The sequence below is a fragment of the Canis lupus genome, chromosome 16 (assembly GCF_048164855.1).
Source record: "Canis lupus baileyi chromosome 16, mCanLup2.hap1, whole genome shotgun sequence".
NCBI lineage: Eukaryota > Metazoa > Chordata > Mammalia > Carnivora > Canidae > Canis > Canis lupus.
Window position 1 is genome coordinate 5296290 of NC_132853.1, and position 16112 is coordinate 5312401.

At 49.0% G+C, this 16112-nt stretch overlaps 1 protein-coding gene and 1 pseudogene across 3 annotated transcripts in view; one reads left to right on the forward strand and one right to left on the reverse strand.

Annotated features, from left to right (window-relative positions):
• Positions 1-5611: 5611 nt before the first annotated feature.
• LOC140607410 (small ribosomal subunit protein uS2-like) lies at positions 5612-6639 on the reverse strand (annotated as a pseudogene).
• A 6907-nt stretch (positions 6640-13546) lies between these two features.
• Positions 13547-16112, forward strand: part of STXBP1 (syntaxin binding protein 1) — a 74269-nt gene continuing 71703 nt past the window's right edge. For all 3 annotated transcript variants that reach the window (XM_072778016.1, XM_072778017.1, XM_072778018.1), the window contains exon 1: positions 13547-13750. In XM_072778016.1, the coding sequence (XP_072634117.1) occupies positions 13714-13750 (37 nt within the window). In that variant the 5' untranslated portion in view covers positions 13547-13713. The remainder of the gene's footprint in view (positions 13751-16112) is intronic.

Below are 16112 nucleotides of genomic sequence, written 5' to 3' on the forward strand. Positions count from 1 at the left end.
CATGTCATTAATATCCACTTTCATCCTATTTTTCTCTCCTTTTATTTTACTGGTTTTTCTAATTTCTTAGATCGAATCCTTGATTCACTGACTTTGATTCTTTTATAAATAAAGGTATTTAAGACTGCTAATGTTCATCTGAGTACAACTGTAACTGTGTCCCATGGGGTTTTAGTATAAAGAATTCATTTCATTTCCTTTTTGAGGTATTTTTAACAATAAAGGTGGACTGTCTTACTTGTGTAATGAAAAGTGAAGAAAAAAAAATACACAAAACGCAAACCCACATAGTCCAATTACACCATTCCAGGATTTCTCTGCTGCAGGCAGAGGAGCAAATGCAGGAGTCAGGTGCTGGGCACAGCGGTAGCAGAGGATTTGGAGACAGGTACTCTTTCAGCATGAGCTTCAGAAGTTGGGACAGCAGTGTTGGGGGAGGGGAAGGAGGTAAGGTATGAATCTCATAGAAAAACTGCAAATGGCAAGAGATTAACTTCAGAGTAAAAGAGGTTTGTGTGTTTTGTAAGCAGTCAAAGAAAACACCAAGGGAGGGATGCCTGGGTGGCTCAGTCAGTTAAGTGGCTGCCTTCAGCTCAGGTCATGATATCAGAGTCCTGGGATGGAGACCCAAGTCAGGCTCCCTGCTCAGCGGGGAACCTGCTTTTCCCGCCCCTCCCCCTACTCACGCTCTCTTTCTCTCACTCTCTCTCAAATAAATAAATAAATAAATAAATAAATAAATAAATAAAAAAAAAAACACCAAGGAAAAAAAAGGAAGCTGTAACCCATCATGCAGAATGCAAACCTCGGTCTCCTTCATGAGGCCCCATCAGTGGGAAGGTTGGGGGTGGGGGGGCTATTTGTAGCCTTCCAGTGAATCGGGGCAGAGAATGACTTATAAATATGCTCCAACAGCTCTTGGGTGGTCATGCTCTCACCATGGAAGGCAGCAGACATTTTTAGACCCTTGGGGTGGGATGTTGAAAACAGATGGCTTTGATTGTTGGGAATCCATTCAGCCAAATAACTGCTATTTTTGTTTTGTATATGAAACATCTGCTCAAACAGCTCCTCTGGTACACAGGGTGTGGCTGCAATGTGTTTAAGGGAGGATTATCCATAGCTAGGGGAAGGGTCCCAGCCTGGAAGGAAGACAGGGAGGGAGTTCGGGGGTCATGAAGACCCCACCAGGGACCCCACACAGGGACACCCAAAAGGTCTGGGCAGTGAGTCCTGAACTTTGGATCAGTGGATCCAGGACCCAAAGCCTGCCTCACCTGCTGGCCTGATGACAGGCCCCTGAGATCCTTCTAAGGGTGGCCAGCTGTGGAGGAGGGGAGCCAGGTCCCCAAGATGGACTCCCTTGTCTACCTGCTTCTTGACTCCAGAGAGAGCTGGAGACACCCAGTGTGACTCAAGACAAGGAACCCAGGGCCCAGGTTAGGCATAAATGGGAGGTAGGAAACGAATATCTAGAGGGACAGAGGGACAGGCCTGGACCACTCAGCAAGGCAGGGCCAGACTCTGAGTGCTGGACTCCTGGCTTCCCCAAAGCTGAGAGTCACACTGAGGCTGAACCAGGGTGAGGAGGGCTCTGGGCCCTGACTCTCTGTGCGGTAAGATTGGAAGACAGTCAGGGAGAGGGATGAGTGGGGAGGAGCAAAGGTAGGAAGATAGTAGACAGAGAGGAGAAAGAGGGAGGTGGGGCGTGGAGATGAGGCAGGAAGCAGAGGGGGCCAGGGAGATAGCCATTGCTTAATTTGAGTGGGGAGGGGAAGGCATCCCTGCTTTTTTTAGGCTATTGAGAGATTTTCAGGGTCTGCTTTGCAAGATACTGGTGTAGGGGGTGGTGTGTGATGAGGATCCCAGGGTGCCCCATCATGAGCTGCAGTGGGGATTAAGGTATTGCTAAGTGACATTCTAGAGTCTCATGATGGAGTACTATCCTCCTGGCCACCCTGGATTCCAGGGCAGATCCAGGTTTTGCAGGGAGAACCCTGAAGCTTTGACAATATGGGGAGGCAGGGGCGAGAGGCTCTCTTGAAGGAAGAGAAAACACAATTACAAAAACGAAAATTAGGGCAGCCCCGGTGGCACAGTGGTATAGAGCCTTGAGAGGGGCCTTGCTTCACAGTACCTCTACAGGTGCTCAGAGCCTGTGGATTCTCCTCCCTCATCCTCTATAACCCAAGGCCAGCCACTCGAGGAGCAGAGGAAGGTGGGAGCAGGTGGTGTCAAGAGCATGGACTCGGAGGTCAGACAAACCTGGGCTGGAATTCCAGCTTAGTTATTTCCTGTGACTAACAAGTCATTTCATTCATAAACCTCAATTTTCTCATCTGTAAAATGGGCAGGATAATATTTATCTCCTCAGAATCATGGTAGAAATTAAGTAAAATAATAACATGTAGAGTAGTTAGCACAGTGCCTGATATATTGGAAATACTCAATAAATGGTATGCATGACATGCCATAAGCATTTGGTTTATGATTATAATAATCATCCAAAATGATTCAATTTCACTTCAAATGGCACTTCTTCCAGGAAGCCCTGTCTTTTAAAAAATCAAACTATAACATGGGGTGCCTTCCAGTTGGAAGAGCATGTGACTCTTGATCTCAGGGTCTGAGTTCGAGCCCCATGTTAGATGGAGATTATTTTATTTTTTATTTTAATTTTTAAAAAAGATTTTATTTACTTATTCATGAGAGGCAGAGACACAGGCAGAGGGAGAAGCAGGTTCCCTGTAAGGAGCCCGATGCAGGACTTGATCCCAGATCCTGGGATCACACCCTGAGTCAAAGGCAGATGCTCAACCACTAAGCCACCCAGGCATCCCAGATGGAGATTACTTTTTAAAAATCTTTAAAAATTAAAGTGGGGAGACTGGGTGGTTCTGTCGTTTGGGCGTCCAACTCTTGATTTTGGCTCAGGTCATGATCTCAGCGTCCTGGGATCAAGCCCCACCTCCCCCCAGCATCAGGTTCCCTCCTCAGTGGGGAGCCTGCTTCTCCCTCTCCCTCTGTGGCCCTGCATGCTTGTGCTCTCTCTTGCTCTCTCTCAAATAAATAAATAAAATATTTAATTAAAAAAAGAGTTCAGGCTTTGGGCTCAGACATGCCTGGTTCAAGTCCTGGTTTGGCTGGGAGTTTGCTATGTGCCCCAGGATGTGCTATGTCTTAGTATCTGCATCTGTAAAGCATAGAAATCATCATACCTACTAGATAGAATTTCGAGGGAAATTAAATGAGATATTGTGCTTAAAGCATTTGGTAAACAAGGGGGCCCAGGAATTGGCAGGTGCTATTTTTATTCATGTCTATTATATTCAGCCCGTCCCATACCCATCCTGGAAGAACCCCAGAGACCACAGCTCTGACCTGAACTATTACCCTAGCCTCCCTTGGTGCCTTCACCTCTGAGCTGGCCTCCTCTCAGCTACTAAGTGGGCTGTGCCAGAATGGCCATGGTTGGGTCACGGGGCCTTCCCTGGTGCTGTTGCTTTGGATTTGCCCCATCACCCCCCCTCCCCACTTCCCATGCAAACTCAGTTCAGCCTCAGTGTCAGCTTTGCCTTTCTTTTTTTTTCTTTTTAAAGATTTTATTTATTTATTCATTTGAGACACACACAGAGAGAGAGAGAGAGAGAGAGAGAGAGAGGCAGAGACACAGGCAGAGGGAGAAGCAGGCTCCATGCAGGGAGCCCGACGCGGGACTTGATCCAGGGTCTCCAGGATCATGTCCTGGGCTGAAGGTGGTGCCAAACCGCTGAGCCACCGGGGCTGCCCAGCTTTGCCTTTCCTAAGATTCCTTTCCAGATCCCTGGCTGGACTGGGTGCCTCTCCTCAGGCCTCATTGCCTCCCTGTCCCTGCCCTGGTTCATCCTGGCACTGCATCTATAGGCTCACCCTGGAGTGCTCAGTACCTGGCAGAGTGCCCAGCACACCACAGACACCTGATGAATGTTTATTAAATGTGAAATGGATAAATAAATAAATGTCACTTCAATATTTGAAAATCTTCCATGGTTTCTCATGGAGAGAGAGAGAGAGATGAAGTCCAAACCACAGAGTACTGTGTTCAACTGTCCATCCTTACCTCCCACATGGCACAGTTTGGATTCTGGCCCTTTCTCTTGTTGGCTGTGAGATCTTGGACAAATGGCTTGGTTTTCTCATCTATAAAACGGAGATAATAATAGCAAATAACTCATAGGTGACCATTAGGGTTCAATGAATTGATATATGTAAAGAGCTTGGAATAGTGATTGACACACAGTATGTCCCACACTAACTTGCTGTTGTCTTGCATGGCCTGCCCTCCCCCTGCTCCTCCTCATCACTCTTCTGCTGGGGGAGGGGCAAGGACCTGGTGGCAGGACAGCTCCCTTTCTTTACCAGTCCTTTGTTTACTCAGCCCTACCCTTGACTCTCACCTTCCAAAATACTTGGCACCAATGAATCCTGAGCTTCCCCAATGTTCTGTGGTTGAAGATTCTCTTTTTGAAGATTCATATTTCCACCTCCTCTTCTCTATGCAGTCATTAACCTTTAGCCACATGCTGTTCACCTTCCAGAGTTTTGTCACTATGCCTCACCTCTCACTCCCTCCTTTTTCTGTTTCTTGTGTCCTTTTTACGTTTTTGTTTTTCCAATTTTTTTTAAAGATTTTATTTATTTATTCATGAGAGACACAGACAGAAAGCAAGAAAGAGAGAGGCAGAGACACAAGCAGAGGGAGAAGCAGGCTCCATGCAGGTAGCCTGACATGGGACTTGATCCCGGGACCCTGGGGTCACGCCCTGGGCCAAAGGCATGCACCAAACCGCTGAGCCACCCAGGCGTCCCTCCAATTTTTTTTTTTTAAGTAGGTGCCTTGCCCAATCTGGAGCTTGAACTCACATCTTGGAGATCCAAGAGTCACATGCTTGGGCGCCTGGGTGGTTCAGTGGTTGAGCATCTGCCTTTGGCTCAGGTCATGCTCCCAGGGTCCTGGGATGGAGCCCCACATCTGGCACTCTGCTCAGTGAGAAGTCTGCTTCTCCCTCTCCCTCTCCCCCTCCTTCAACTTGTGTGCTCTCTCCCTCTCTCTCAAATAAATAAATAAATAAAATCTTAGGGGATCCCTGGGTGGCTCAGCGGTTTGGCGCCTGCCTTTGGCCCGGGGCGCGATCCTGGAGTCCCGGGATCAAGTCCCGCATCTGGCTCCTGGCATGGAGCCTGCTTCTCCCTCCTCCTGTGTCTCTGCCTCTCTCTCTCTCTCTCTCTCTCTCTCTGTGTGTGTGTGTCTATCATGAATAAATAATAAAAAAATCTTTAATAAATAAATAAATATCTTAAAGCAAAACAAAAAACTATTGCAAAAAAACAAGAGTCACATGCTCTACCAACTGATCCAGTCAGATACCCCTATTCTTTGTGACTTTATGGATTTAAACTTCTAATAATTCCCCTGCTGTTGCTTTAGCAGCGTTTCAGGAGTAACAGGATTCCACATTATATAACGAGATCTATTTTTCTATAAACAAAATTCTGAAGCAAAACATTAATTGTTCTTTTTTGGAGGAGGGGCACATGGGAATTTGCTTTATTGCTTGGCTGTTGGTTTTCTTGTTTTGTTTTTAGAAACTGTTTATTTTCTGCCAACCTTATTTCCATTTTGTTGCTTCTGTGGAAGAGCAGCTTAAGACCACTCAGTGGTTGTTCCTACCCATTCAGCGGCCTGAGCAGTGGGAGCTGCAGAGCAGTCTTCAGTGGCTGGCTGAGCGCTCCTGTCTTCAGCAGGGAACTGCTGAATAGGCATAGAGGGCACCTGCACGCCTTCAGACCAGTCTGCAACTTCAGGCTGAATAGCAGTGAACTTAGGAGCTGGAGCCGTCCATTCACCCTGAAATTCCTCCTTTGTCACAGCCTTTTCATCAGTGGCCTGTTCTTCCTTTTCAATCTCTTCAGGATCTCTGTAGAAGTAGAGATCAGGCATGACTTCCCATGGGTGCTCGCAGGAAATGGTGCCACGCATGCACAGGACTTCCCGGGCTAGCATCCACCCCATCAGACCCACCGAGTGAGCTCCCTTGTTGTTGCAAGGGATGCAATGTCCACATAGGACAGAGGAGAGTCTGTTACACAGAGCAATGGTAGGCAGGTTAATGTAAGATGCCTCTGTGAGAGGCTGGTGGTCAGTCCTGGGATCAGTAACCACCGGAAGCCTTGGCTCTCGGAAGGCTGCCTGGATCTGGTTAGTGAAGGTTCCAGGAGTGAAGCGGCCAGCAATAGGAATGGCTCCAGTAGCAGCAGCAAATTTCAGCACAGCTCACTGGCCAGTATTCCTGGATGATGTAACACCGACATCAGCTGGGTTTTCAATGGCAACAATGGCACGAGCTGCCAACAGAAGCTTCTCCCAGGTTCTCTTCAGATTTATGATGTAGATACCATCACCTTTCCTTTTGTAGATGTACTGTTCCATTTGGAAGTTAAGGTTGGTGCCACCTAAGTAGGTTCCTGCTGCAAGGAATTTGAGGACATCCTCCTCCTTCATTTGCAGAACATCAAGGGCTCCCGACATTGTTAAAGTTTCCCTTTAAAACAATGATGGGAACGCAAAACAATGCCGTATGGACCCTTCCCTGGGTAGCGCGGAAAGGCGTTTTGCTGTGTTTTAAAAAGGGTTTTGTTTTTAAAAATAGAGGTTCTGGGCAGCTCCTGTGGCCCAGTGGTTTAGTGCCGCCTTCAGCCCAGGGTGTGATCTTGAAGACCCCAGATCGAGTCCCATGTCAGGCTCCCTGCATGGAGCCTGCTTCTCCCTCTGTCTGTGTCTCTGCCTCTCTCTTTCTCTCTGTGTCTGTCGTGAATAAATAAATAAAATCTAAATAAATAAATAAATAAATAAATAAATAAATAAAATCTTTTAAAAAAAAATAGAGGTTCTCCCCTATTCAAAAAAGTGCCCTTGATCCTGATCTGTGGTTCATCTAGCTGTTCTTTTGCTATTCCGTCTCTTTGCACCCTTGGCTCACCTGTACTTCTTTGGCCATTTCCCTCCTGCCTCTTTCTGGTGTCTACTCCTCTTGCTCAGCCTTAAACTGAGTGTCCTTCACATAACCAACCCTAGGCACTTGTATCATCTCAGTCACTATTGCTGGTGTCATCCATAGCCTATGAGCTGACAGGGACACCAGATCTGGCTTCTGACTTTGAACTCACATCCAGTGGCTTCCCACTGAAGCCCAGCCTGCCTGTCTTTCCCCTTTAAAATGCAACACTAGAGGTTCCTGGGCGATTCAGTCACTCAAGTGTCTGGCTCTTGATCTTGGCTCAGGTCCTGATCTCGTTATTGTGAGTTCAAGCCCACGTTGAGCTCCACGCTGGTTATGGAGCCCACTTAGAAAATAATAATAATACAATAAAATAAATAAAATGTAAAACTATCCTCTGCCCTTCCCCAGTCCTACTCTTGATCACTCTACTATTTTTTATTTTTTTTAAGATTTTATTTATTTATTCATATTCTCTCTCATAGAGAGAGAGAGAGAGGCAGAGACACAGGGAGAGGGAGAAGCAGGCTCCATGCAGGGAGCCCAACGTAAGACTCGAGCCCATGAATAAATAAATATTAAAAAAAATACCCATGTATTCAAAGAAAAGATATTTTATTTATTTTTTAAATTTTATTTCTTTATTTGAGAGAGAGAAAGGAAGAGGGAGAGAGAGAAAGAGAGAAAGAGAGAGAGAGCATGAGTGTGGGAAGGGGCAGAGGGAAAAGCAAACTACTGGCTGAGCAGGGAGCTCGACACAGGGCTTGATCCTAGGATCTTTTTTTTTTTTTTTTTTATCCTAGGATCTTGAGATCATGACCTGAGCTGAAGGCAGAGACTTAACTGACTGAGCCACCCAGGTGCCCCAAGAAAAGATATTTTAAAATGATTCTTAAGTAACACCATTACTTACTAATGGTATATGTGCATGTTCTCAGACCTTAGAATCAATCAGACATTGACTCCATTACTTCCTGTTCCACACTGATTTGCATGAGTTATTTGCTTCTTGTCACATCAATTGATGAAAATCCAGCTTTACAAAGATGTGATATCACAGAGAGGAATGTAGGAAGGTCTAATGCTGATACTGTGAACTACTTCCAACTACTAGTTTTCAGTGTCCAACAGATGATATCATTGTTTCTCTCCAAAATTGAAAGTATTTTACTATGCTCCTGTTCATTTGCTATGGCACCTCAGGGTATCTCAACACAGTTTCGGAACCGTGGGTCTATGCTTTTTCTTTGATTAGATTTGAGCTTTCTCTTCTCAGCTTCTGTGCTCATTCAACTGCTGCTTCTTCCATGAATCTTTCTGGCCAAACTGGGCCTGAAGCAAAATACATCTAAACAAAACTATTTCCCCACTTGGAATGAAAATCCCTTCCTCTGGGATCCTATAACAATTTAATGTAAAGTGTAAAAGATACAAATTGTTTTCTGATAACCACAGTGTAAAAAATGCCATATTTCTTTATTTTTCTAAATCAAATAAAACCAGCTTTAAGCCCCAACTGGCTGAGATCATGGAGACTTCTAGTACCTGGCATATGGGGGTAGCTTTTTCCTTATTCCTGGGATTTTTACACTATGCAAATCTGAACTGCCCACATCAGCTGTCTGCAGAGGCTTCCACAGGCAGTATTCACTAGTCCATTTGAAAGTGGCTGGCCCTAATCCCTGTCCAGAGCCAGGCTGAGCAAAAGGACTCTTTCCTGGCTCTTCAGGCTGAGTTGGAAAGGTTTTGGTGATTGATTCCAGGCATTCACACTACCACCACCCCTGTCCAGAGCCCTACCCACAATGGGGCTCTGTATGAGTGGGGTAAAAGTCAGTGCCTCTCTGGAAACCTGCTAAATGGGGGAATCCAACCTTTCCCTTTGGTCCCCCAGAGTTTTGCATGCAGCTGGCTTAGGGGCTGGATGTGACCCTCAGATGTGTTTTGTTTGGCCAATGGTGGTGTTATTAGTCCATTGCAACGCTTAACCTTGAGAGATGTCACAATTACTACCATCAAGACCCTTGGCCACTGCATAGAAACTATTGTTTGGAGCTGAGTAAGGACTGCCCCTCTGAACAAGACATGGGATCTGTAGTTGGCCACATCTGCAGTTGTTACTCACCTCTGCACGGCCTCTCCAGTACTTTGAATTTAAGACCCTGGCCTACACTTTGAAAAGAAAGCCCTTTCGATATTATATTCTGACCTCAAATACAAAAATCTGTTAACTCACTCTTGGGGGCAAGGATGTACCAGACCCAAGGACTCCAGGTCCAGCAGCTCTTTGCAGGTGTGGGGACGGTGGGTGGCTGTGATGGAAACATTTTTTTCATTCTCTGCCAAGAATCTACAGCAGCAATAAAGGTAGGTAGGACAGAGCCTCATGTTATTATTTTTTTTAAGATTTATTTATTTATTTATTCATGATAGACATAGAGAGAGACAGAGACACAGGCAGAGGGAGAAGCAGGCTCCATGTAGGGAGCCCGACTCGGAACTCGATCCCGGGTCTCCAGGCTCACATCCTGGGCCGAAGGCAGGCACTAAACCGCTGAGCCACCCAGGGATCCCCCCTCATGTTATTTTTAATGATGTTACTAGCTAGCATTCATTGGGTCCTTACTAGGTACCCAGTCCTAGGTAAAGAATCTTATAAATATTACCTTGTTGAATTCTTCAAAAATTGCTTCCAAAAGAATGTAGCGGAATCTAAATGTCCCGTGGCCATGAGAAGCGTGGGGGTGAACAGGAAAAAATGCAGTTGATGATGCGGCTTAAAAGCAGAAGGGAGGGAGGTGCAAACCCGAGGGAGGTGCAAGCCCGTGGGAGAAGGGCTCTCCAACAGGCCCTGGGTGTGTGCAGGGGACCCAAGCCAGTGTGTCCACAGTATCATTAGGTTTGGTGGCAACAACTATACCGGTTGCTTCTGCCTCAGTTTGGTCTGCCCCATTACCAATTCTGGCTCGTGTGTCCCACTCTCCCCTCTCGGTCCCTCCAAGCTGCTCACCACCCTTAAGCTCAGACCTCCAGCTTCAGCCCGGCTCTGCTCTGCACCCATCGCCCCCACCTGCCTATCTCCTGGAAGTGCAGCGGCCAAGCCACTAGCAGACTCCCCGCCGTCACATGACTGGTGCGTAAATCACAGGACTCTTCTACCCCCAGCGGCTAGTCCGCACTAGGGCTCTGCAGAGGCTGCAGCCCGCGCATGCGCTGCTCCAAAAGCACCTGCCCGGCCGCGGACCAGCCCAGGGCATCCTGCTGCCGCAGCCCGCCCGGCGCTCAGGCTGGGCTGGGGAGCCGTGTTGAGGGCTCGCCTGGGTACGAATCCCCAAGAAGTCCAGGTTCTGGTTGTTGATATGCTCCTAGATAGCAGTGCACACAGCCAGAGCTCTCTAAGGAGAGGGTCAGGGCACTGGGGCTGCGCCTGGGCGTTGATGTTCTCCCCTGGGCATCAGAAAGAGCGCGACTCCCCGGTCTGCGCTTAGAGCCATGTGACCTTGGGCAAGTGACTTGACCTCCCAGCGCACCAGGAAAATTCAATAATAATAGCACTGACCCCGTGGGGCGGTAGTGAGAATCAGTGAATATTCATGAGGACCCTTTGCGTGATGTCTGGGCTGTATCAAAGGATAGTAGGCTTGATGATTGACAGGATGAGTTTACCTTAAAGGGTAGGTCAGGGGATCCCTGGGTGGCTCAGCGGTTTAGTGCCTGCCTTCGGCCCAGGATGTGAGCCTGGAGTCCCGGGTGGGAATCCCACATCGGACTCCCTGCATGGAGCCTGCTTCTCCCTCTACCAGTGTCTCTGCTTCTCTCTCTCTCTCTGTGTCTCTCATGAATAAATAAATAAAATCTTTAAAAAGAGGGGGAGGCAGGTTCATCTCCCTGGCTCCTCTGAGGCCTCAGAATAGCAGGGAAACTTTATTGTCCTGTTTGACAGATATGGAAATCAAGGCTCAGAGATATCAGAAGGTCTCAAGCCAGGTCTTGGATTCCACATCCAGGAAGATTCCAATCCACCACTCCAGCGTCAGGGGTTCCTGAGTGAGTTCACAGTCTGTCACCTGACTTGCTTTTTCAAACATCCTTATTTAGAATAACATCCTTTCCGATTTTTGCCATCCCTAGTGAACATCTCAGGTACACATCCACCGGAAAAAAAATTCTTTTTTTGTCCTTCCCCCTGCAGGAAATAACAAACTGCTATATTTTATTTGCCTGTGACCTTTGAGGAAGTGCCACACAGATTCCAGCTACCAAAATGTCCTGGAGCCTTGCAGTGAGGCCTACCCCTTGGGGCTTTCCTCTCTAACCTGCTCCTCAGACTCTCTTTCCATCACACTGGCCCCCTCTCAGTTCCTGGAAAAGCCAAACTCCTTTCTGGCACTCGACCTCTGCATTTTCTGAATATCTGCCTGGCACCCTCTCCCAGACCCCTCTTGCTACCTTTTACTCATCTCAGGAAGCCTGCCCTGATTGTACCTCACCAGGTCCACTGGGTCAGGTGCTCTGTCACTCACTCTCACAGCTCCCGTCCTGCTTCAGCACTTATTAGGACAGTAACTCAGTGCTGCTTCTGACTCCTTGACTCCTGGCTGTCTCATCAGCTAGAATACTGGCTCCTTGGGACACCTTGGTTGCTCAGTGGTTAAGTATCTGCCTTTGGCTCAGGGCGAGATCCCAGGGTCCCAGGATTGAGTCCTGCAGGGGGCTCAAAGAATTCTTTTTGCCTGTGTCTCTGCCTCTTTCTGTGTCTCTCATGAATAATAATAACAAACAAATAAAAATACTGGCTCCTTGAGGGGGCAGTCTCTGGTGGCTAAGGGGGGAGCATGCAGCATTACAAGTGCATCCTAGATTCCCTCACATTTACAAATCATCTCCTCCTACACTGAGACTATTAATACCTTCCTTGGGTAAAAGGCAGAGCCCAGATGTGAAATGATAGACAAACACTCCCTGGGAAGCCATGAGAAAGTTCTGTTGAGGTAAATTGGGGTGGGGACAAGAAGATGGTCAAATCTTCCTGCCCTGGGGCTGGTAGCTGAACTTAGACATGTGGCCTCTTGTCCTGGCTCTGCCATTCTTTATAGTGTGTGACCTGTGGAAAGTCCTCCTATGGGCCTCAGTTTCTTTAACTGTTACTCAGTGTAAACTAGTGATTCAGAATTCAGATTTTGGAATTAGATCTTTCCTTTGTCACTCACTAGCAAAGCTCTTAACCTCTCTGAGTCTCAATTTCTTCATCTATAAATATTATTACACATCTTAATAACATTAAGCAAAAAGGACTTAGGGAAGCCTGGCTCAGTGGTGGAGCATCTACCTTTGGCTCAGGGCATGATCCCACATTACTGGGATGGAGTCCCGCATAGGGCTCTCTGCATGGCGCCTGCTTCTCCCTCTGCCTGTGTCTCTGCCTCTCTCTGTGTGTCTCTCATGAATAAATAAATAAAAATCTTTAAAAAAAAATAGACTTAGCTCACAGAATTGTTCCAAAATTTTAACGAGTACTCACTGATTTTATGACTTCTAGCTCTCCTAGCCTTTTTTTGATGTTTAATCGGCTCACCCTTTTGCTTTTCTTTGAAGCCAGATGAGTCCTGTGCCATATTTAAAAAGTAACCTCCCTCATCAACCAAGAAAGTCCATCAAAAACTGACCTGCCACCACTTTGGTAACGTGGACTCCGGTAAAGAGATGCTGAGACCTGAGTTGTCCTACAGCATATTCCTATCAGATCTGGGACTTCACAACGTCTAGCCTTTAAGCGCCCAAAGACTCGGATCCGAGCCTGCCTTGTACGTGGCCGTAGCTCCAAAGCCCGGAATAGTAGCTTGCATAGAGTCATGAGAGACCACTCAATTATTTACTGACGAATGTTACACAGCAACTCTAGCGCTCAATTCTCTGAGCCTCGGGTTGTTGTTGTTTTTTTTTTTTTACCTGAAAATGGAGATAAAAAACAATTCTTCATTATTGTGAGGATTTAATGAGATGATGCAGTAAAGCGCTCAGCGTGGAGCCTGACAAGTAAGAACTCCGTGAACGGTGGGTGGGTACGTGGATATGGGTACCCAGAGAGAGATGATGTCGATTAACCTCCAGTTCTGTCGTGGTTGGGAGTCTCCGAGTTCCTCGAGTGGGCAGCGGAAAGACGGAGGGTTCCCAGGAGGGGAAGCACAGGACATAACGCGGCTTCAGGAAGAGCGAGCGCATCAGCAGCCAGTGGCCAGGTGCGGAGTCGGCGGCGGGGACTTTAGGACCCTGCGCCCCAGGAGCGCGCGACAGGCGGGGCGCGCGCGGCGCGTGAGGTGAGGGGGAGGGCGCGGCTTTCGCGCCAGCCACGGACCGCCTCGCGTCCAGCCGCATCTCGGGGGGCGGGGCTGAGCTCCCGGGCCGCACTGCGATTGGCGGAGGCGGGCGGGTGACGCTGACGGCTGGCGCGAGGCCCCGCCCCCGGCCGGCCCCGCCCGCGCGCGCGCGCGCCGGCAGGTCGGTAGCCTCGCTCTGGCTCGCGCCGCGCCTTCGCGCCGAGTCCGTGCGTCAGTCGAGCCCGAGCGCGGCTGCGGAGCGGAGGTCTGCGGCCGGCACAGCGCGCGGACCCGGGGAGGTGGCGGTGTCCGCGGGTGTCGCCTGAGGAGACCCGCAGCCCGGAGACTCGCGCAGCGCGATGGCCCCCATTGGCCTCAAAGCCGTGGTCGGAGAGAGTAAGTGGGGTCGGGGTCCTCCTGCGGGCCAGGGCTCGCCCTACCTGCCCCCGGCGCCCTGGCCTCCGCGCCCGCTGCTCGCCCCGCCCGGCCGGGGGCTCCGGGCTGGGAGGGTCCCGTTATTCCGGCGCCGCCCTCCTCCCTGGGAAGTCCCTCCCGGCCTCCTGCGGCCGGAGCCCGCTTCCCCGCTGCCCCCGCTGCCCCCGCTCTCCCCTTCCCTCATTCCTCCCCCTGCATCCCCAATCCCGCTCTTCCCTCTTTGCCTCCCCATCGCCCCCTCCTCACCCCCGTTTCTCTCCCCTCACCCCATCCCCCCTTTACGCCATTCCTTCTTCCTCCTCCCCCTTCACGAACCCCAGCACCCCATCCCTCCCCTTCACCTCGCCTTTATCCCCTGCAGCCCGTTACCCTCCCCTTCGGCACCCAACACCCTCCCCTGCACCCCCATTCGTCTTCACTCCCATCACCTCCCTCCCCCCTTCGCCTCTTCCCTTCCTCGCCTCCTTTATTCCCCGAGCTCCCTGATTCCGTTCCGTTCTCTGCCTCCAGTCCCTCCCTCTTTCCCACTCCGCTTGGTGAATCGTGACGAGCGAGATCGCGGCCCGCGCCGCCACCCCCACCGCCACCCCCACCCCCCTCCCCCTCCCCCTGCGGGAGCCCGAGCCGCGATCCCCCGCTGCGGAGACCCACCTGGGAACCGCTCGGCGCGCGCGGGCCGCCGCGAGCCTCTCGCCCAGCCCGGGCCGCTGCCGCCCGCCGGGGAGAAGCAGCCTGTTTCTCCAAGGGCTCGGCTCTGCGGCGCTGAGGCCGCCTCTCGCCTCCTCCCGTGCCGGGGTCGTGACTGTAAGGGCGGGGTCTTATCTGGGTCCCGACCCCTTCCCAATCCCTCGGGAGAGGCGGAAAGCTTCTGCGAGCGGCGGCAGGAGCGGCCCTGCCCTGCACCGCAGTCTGCAGTCTCCCTGTTGGCAGGACTCAGCCCTGGCTTGGCTTGGCTGGACGTTTTGCAGGGAGGAAAGGGTTGTTGATGGGTTTGGATGAAAGGCTCCGCGTCAATGGGTGTTTAAAAATGGATGGTGGTTGAGTGTCGGCTGCAGCGGAGTGAGGGCTGTTGGTGATAATATTTGGAAACGGCGTCCTCGGTGCTAAATAAGATTGATGGTAGGTGTGTAGACAGTGCCTCTTCGGCATTTTGGCGACTTCTTTAATAAAAAACGTGTAAGGCTTTCTGTGGCTTTTGCTACCTCTTTCGGATTTAGGAAGGAAATTAAAACTGGGCTTTTCTCTGCAGGAGATGGTAAGAAAGGAAAGATAATAAAAGTGGTGGAAATGACCGTATTTCCTTTCCAGTGATTCTGTTATTATAGCGCTCTCTCATCAAACGTTTTTGGCTGTGTAGCGTTCCTTTTGAGCATCATAACTGTTTTTCTTCCCCAGTTCTTCCGTTGATATATAGGAAATATTCCCACTTGTTGTACAACCTGACCTGACCTATTGCATCAGAAGAAAATTGTGATTAAAAAGTGGACCCCAGATGAGCAACTTTTGAAGAGTGCCCACAATAATACCTGCCTTCCTCATGCAGTAAAGTTCCCGAATCATTTACCTTCTATTTTCTTAGGTGAATCAAGGCAGTTGGGGCTGGAAGGACCCATGAGGGATCTTCTAATGTCATTTTACCTGTGGGAAAGAAATAGAGGCTTGTTAGCAGTTAAATGATTTGCCAAAATCAGTGTTAATTAATTTTTTAAAACCTAATACCCATTTCCTTGCAACATTAGTAAAAGATAACTTTCTTCATTATTCTGTATATACCATTTCCTTCCAGTAGCCTTTTAAAAGGGTTTTGGAATGTGGAATGTTGTTACATGTTACATTCTTTCAGATGTTATATTTGAATATTGTGCTTTTAAGATAAAAACCTTAAGTGTTTTTTTTTTTAATTATTTATTTATGATAGTCACAGAGAGAGAGAGGGAGAGAGAGAGAGAGGCAGAGACACAGGCAGAGGGAGAAGCAGGCTCCATGCACCGGGAGCCCGTCGTGGGACTTGATCCCAGGTCTCCAGGATCGCGCCCTGGGCCAAAGGCAGGCGCTAAACCGCTGCGCCACCCAGGCATCCCAAAATGCCTGGATCCCTGGATCCACCCAGGATCCCAAAAACCTTAAGTGTTATAGAAATAAGTTTTTGCATCCTTTTGCCAGGACCCTTGTATATGTGGTAGCCCCTTATTCCCCCTCCCCTTTTAGAAATCAGCATAAAGATAAAATCAATAATGCAGTAATGGCTAAAATTTCCTTTCTGAAATAAAGCAAGACCACTCTTTATGAAAATCAAATTAATTTTACATAAAATTGGTGAATA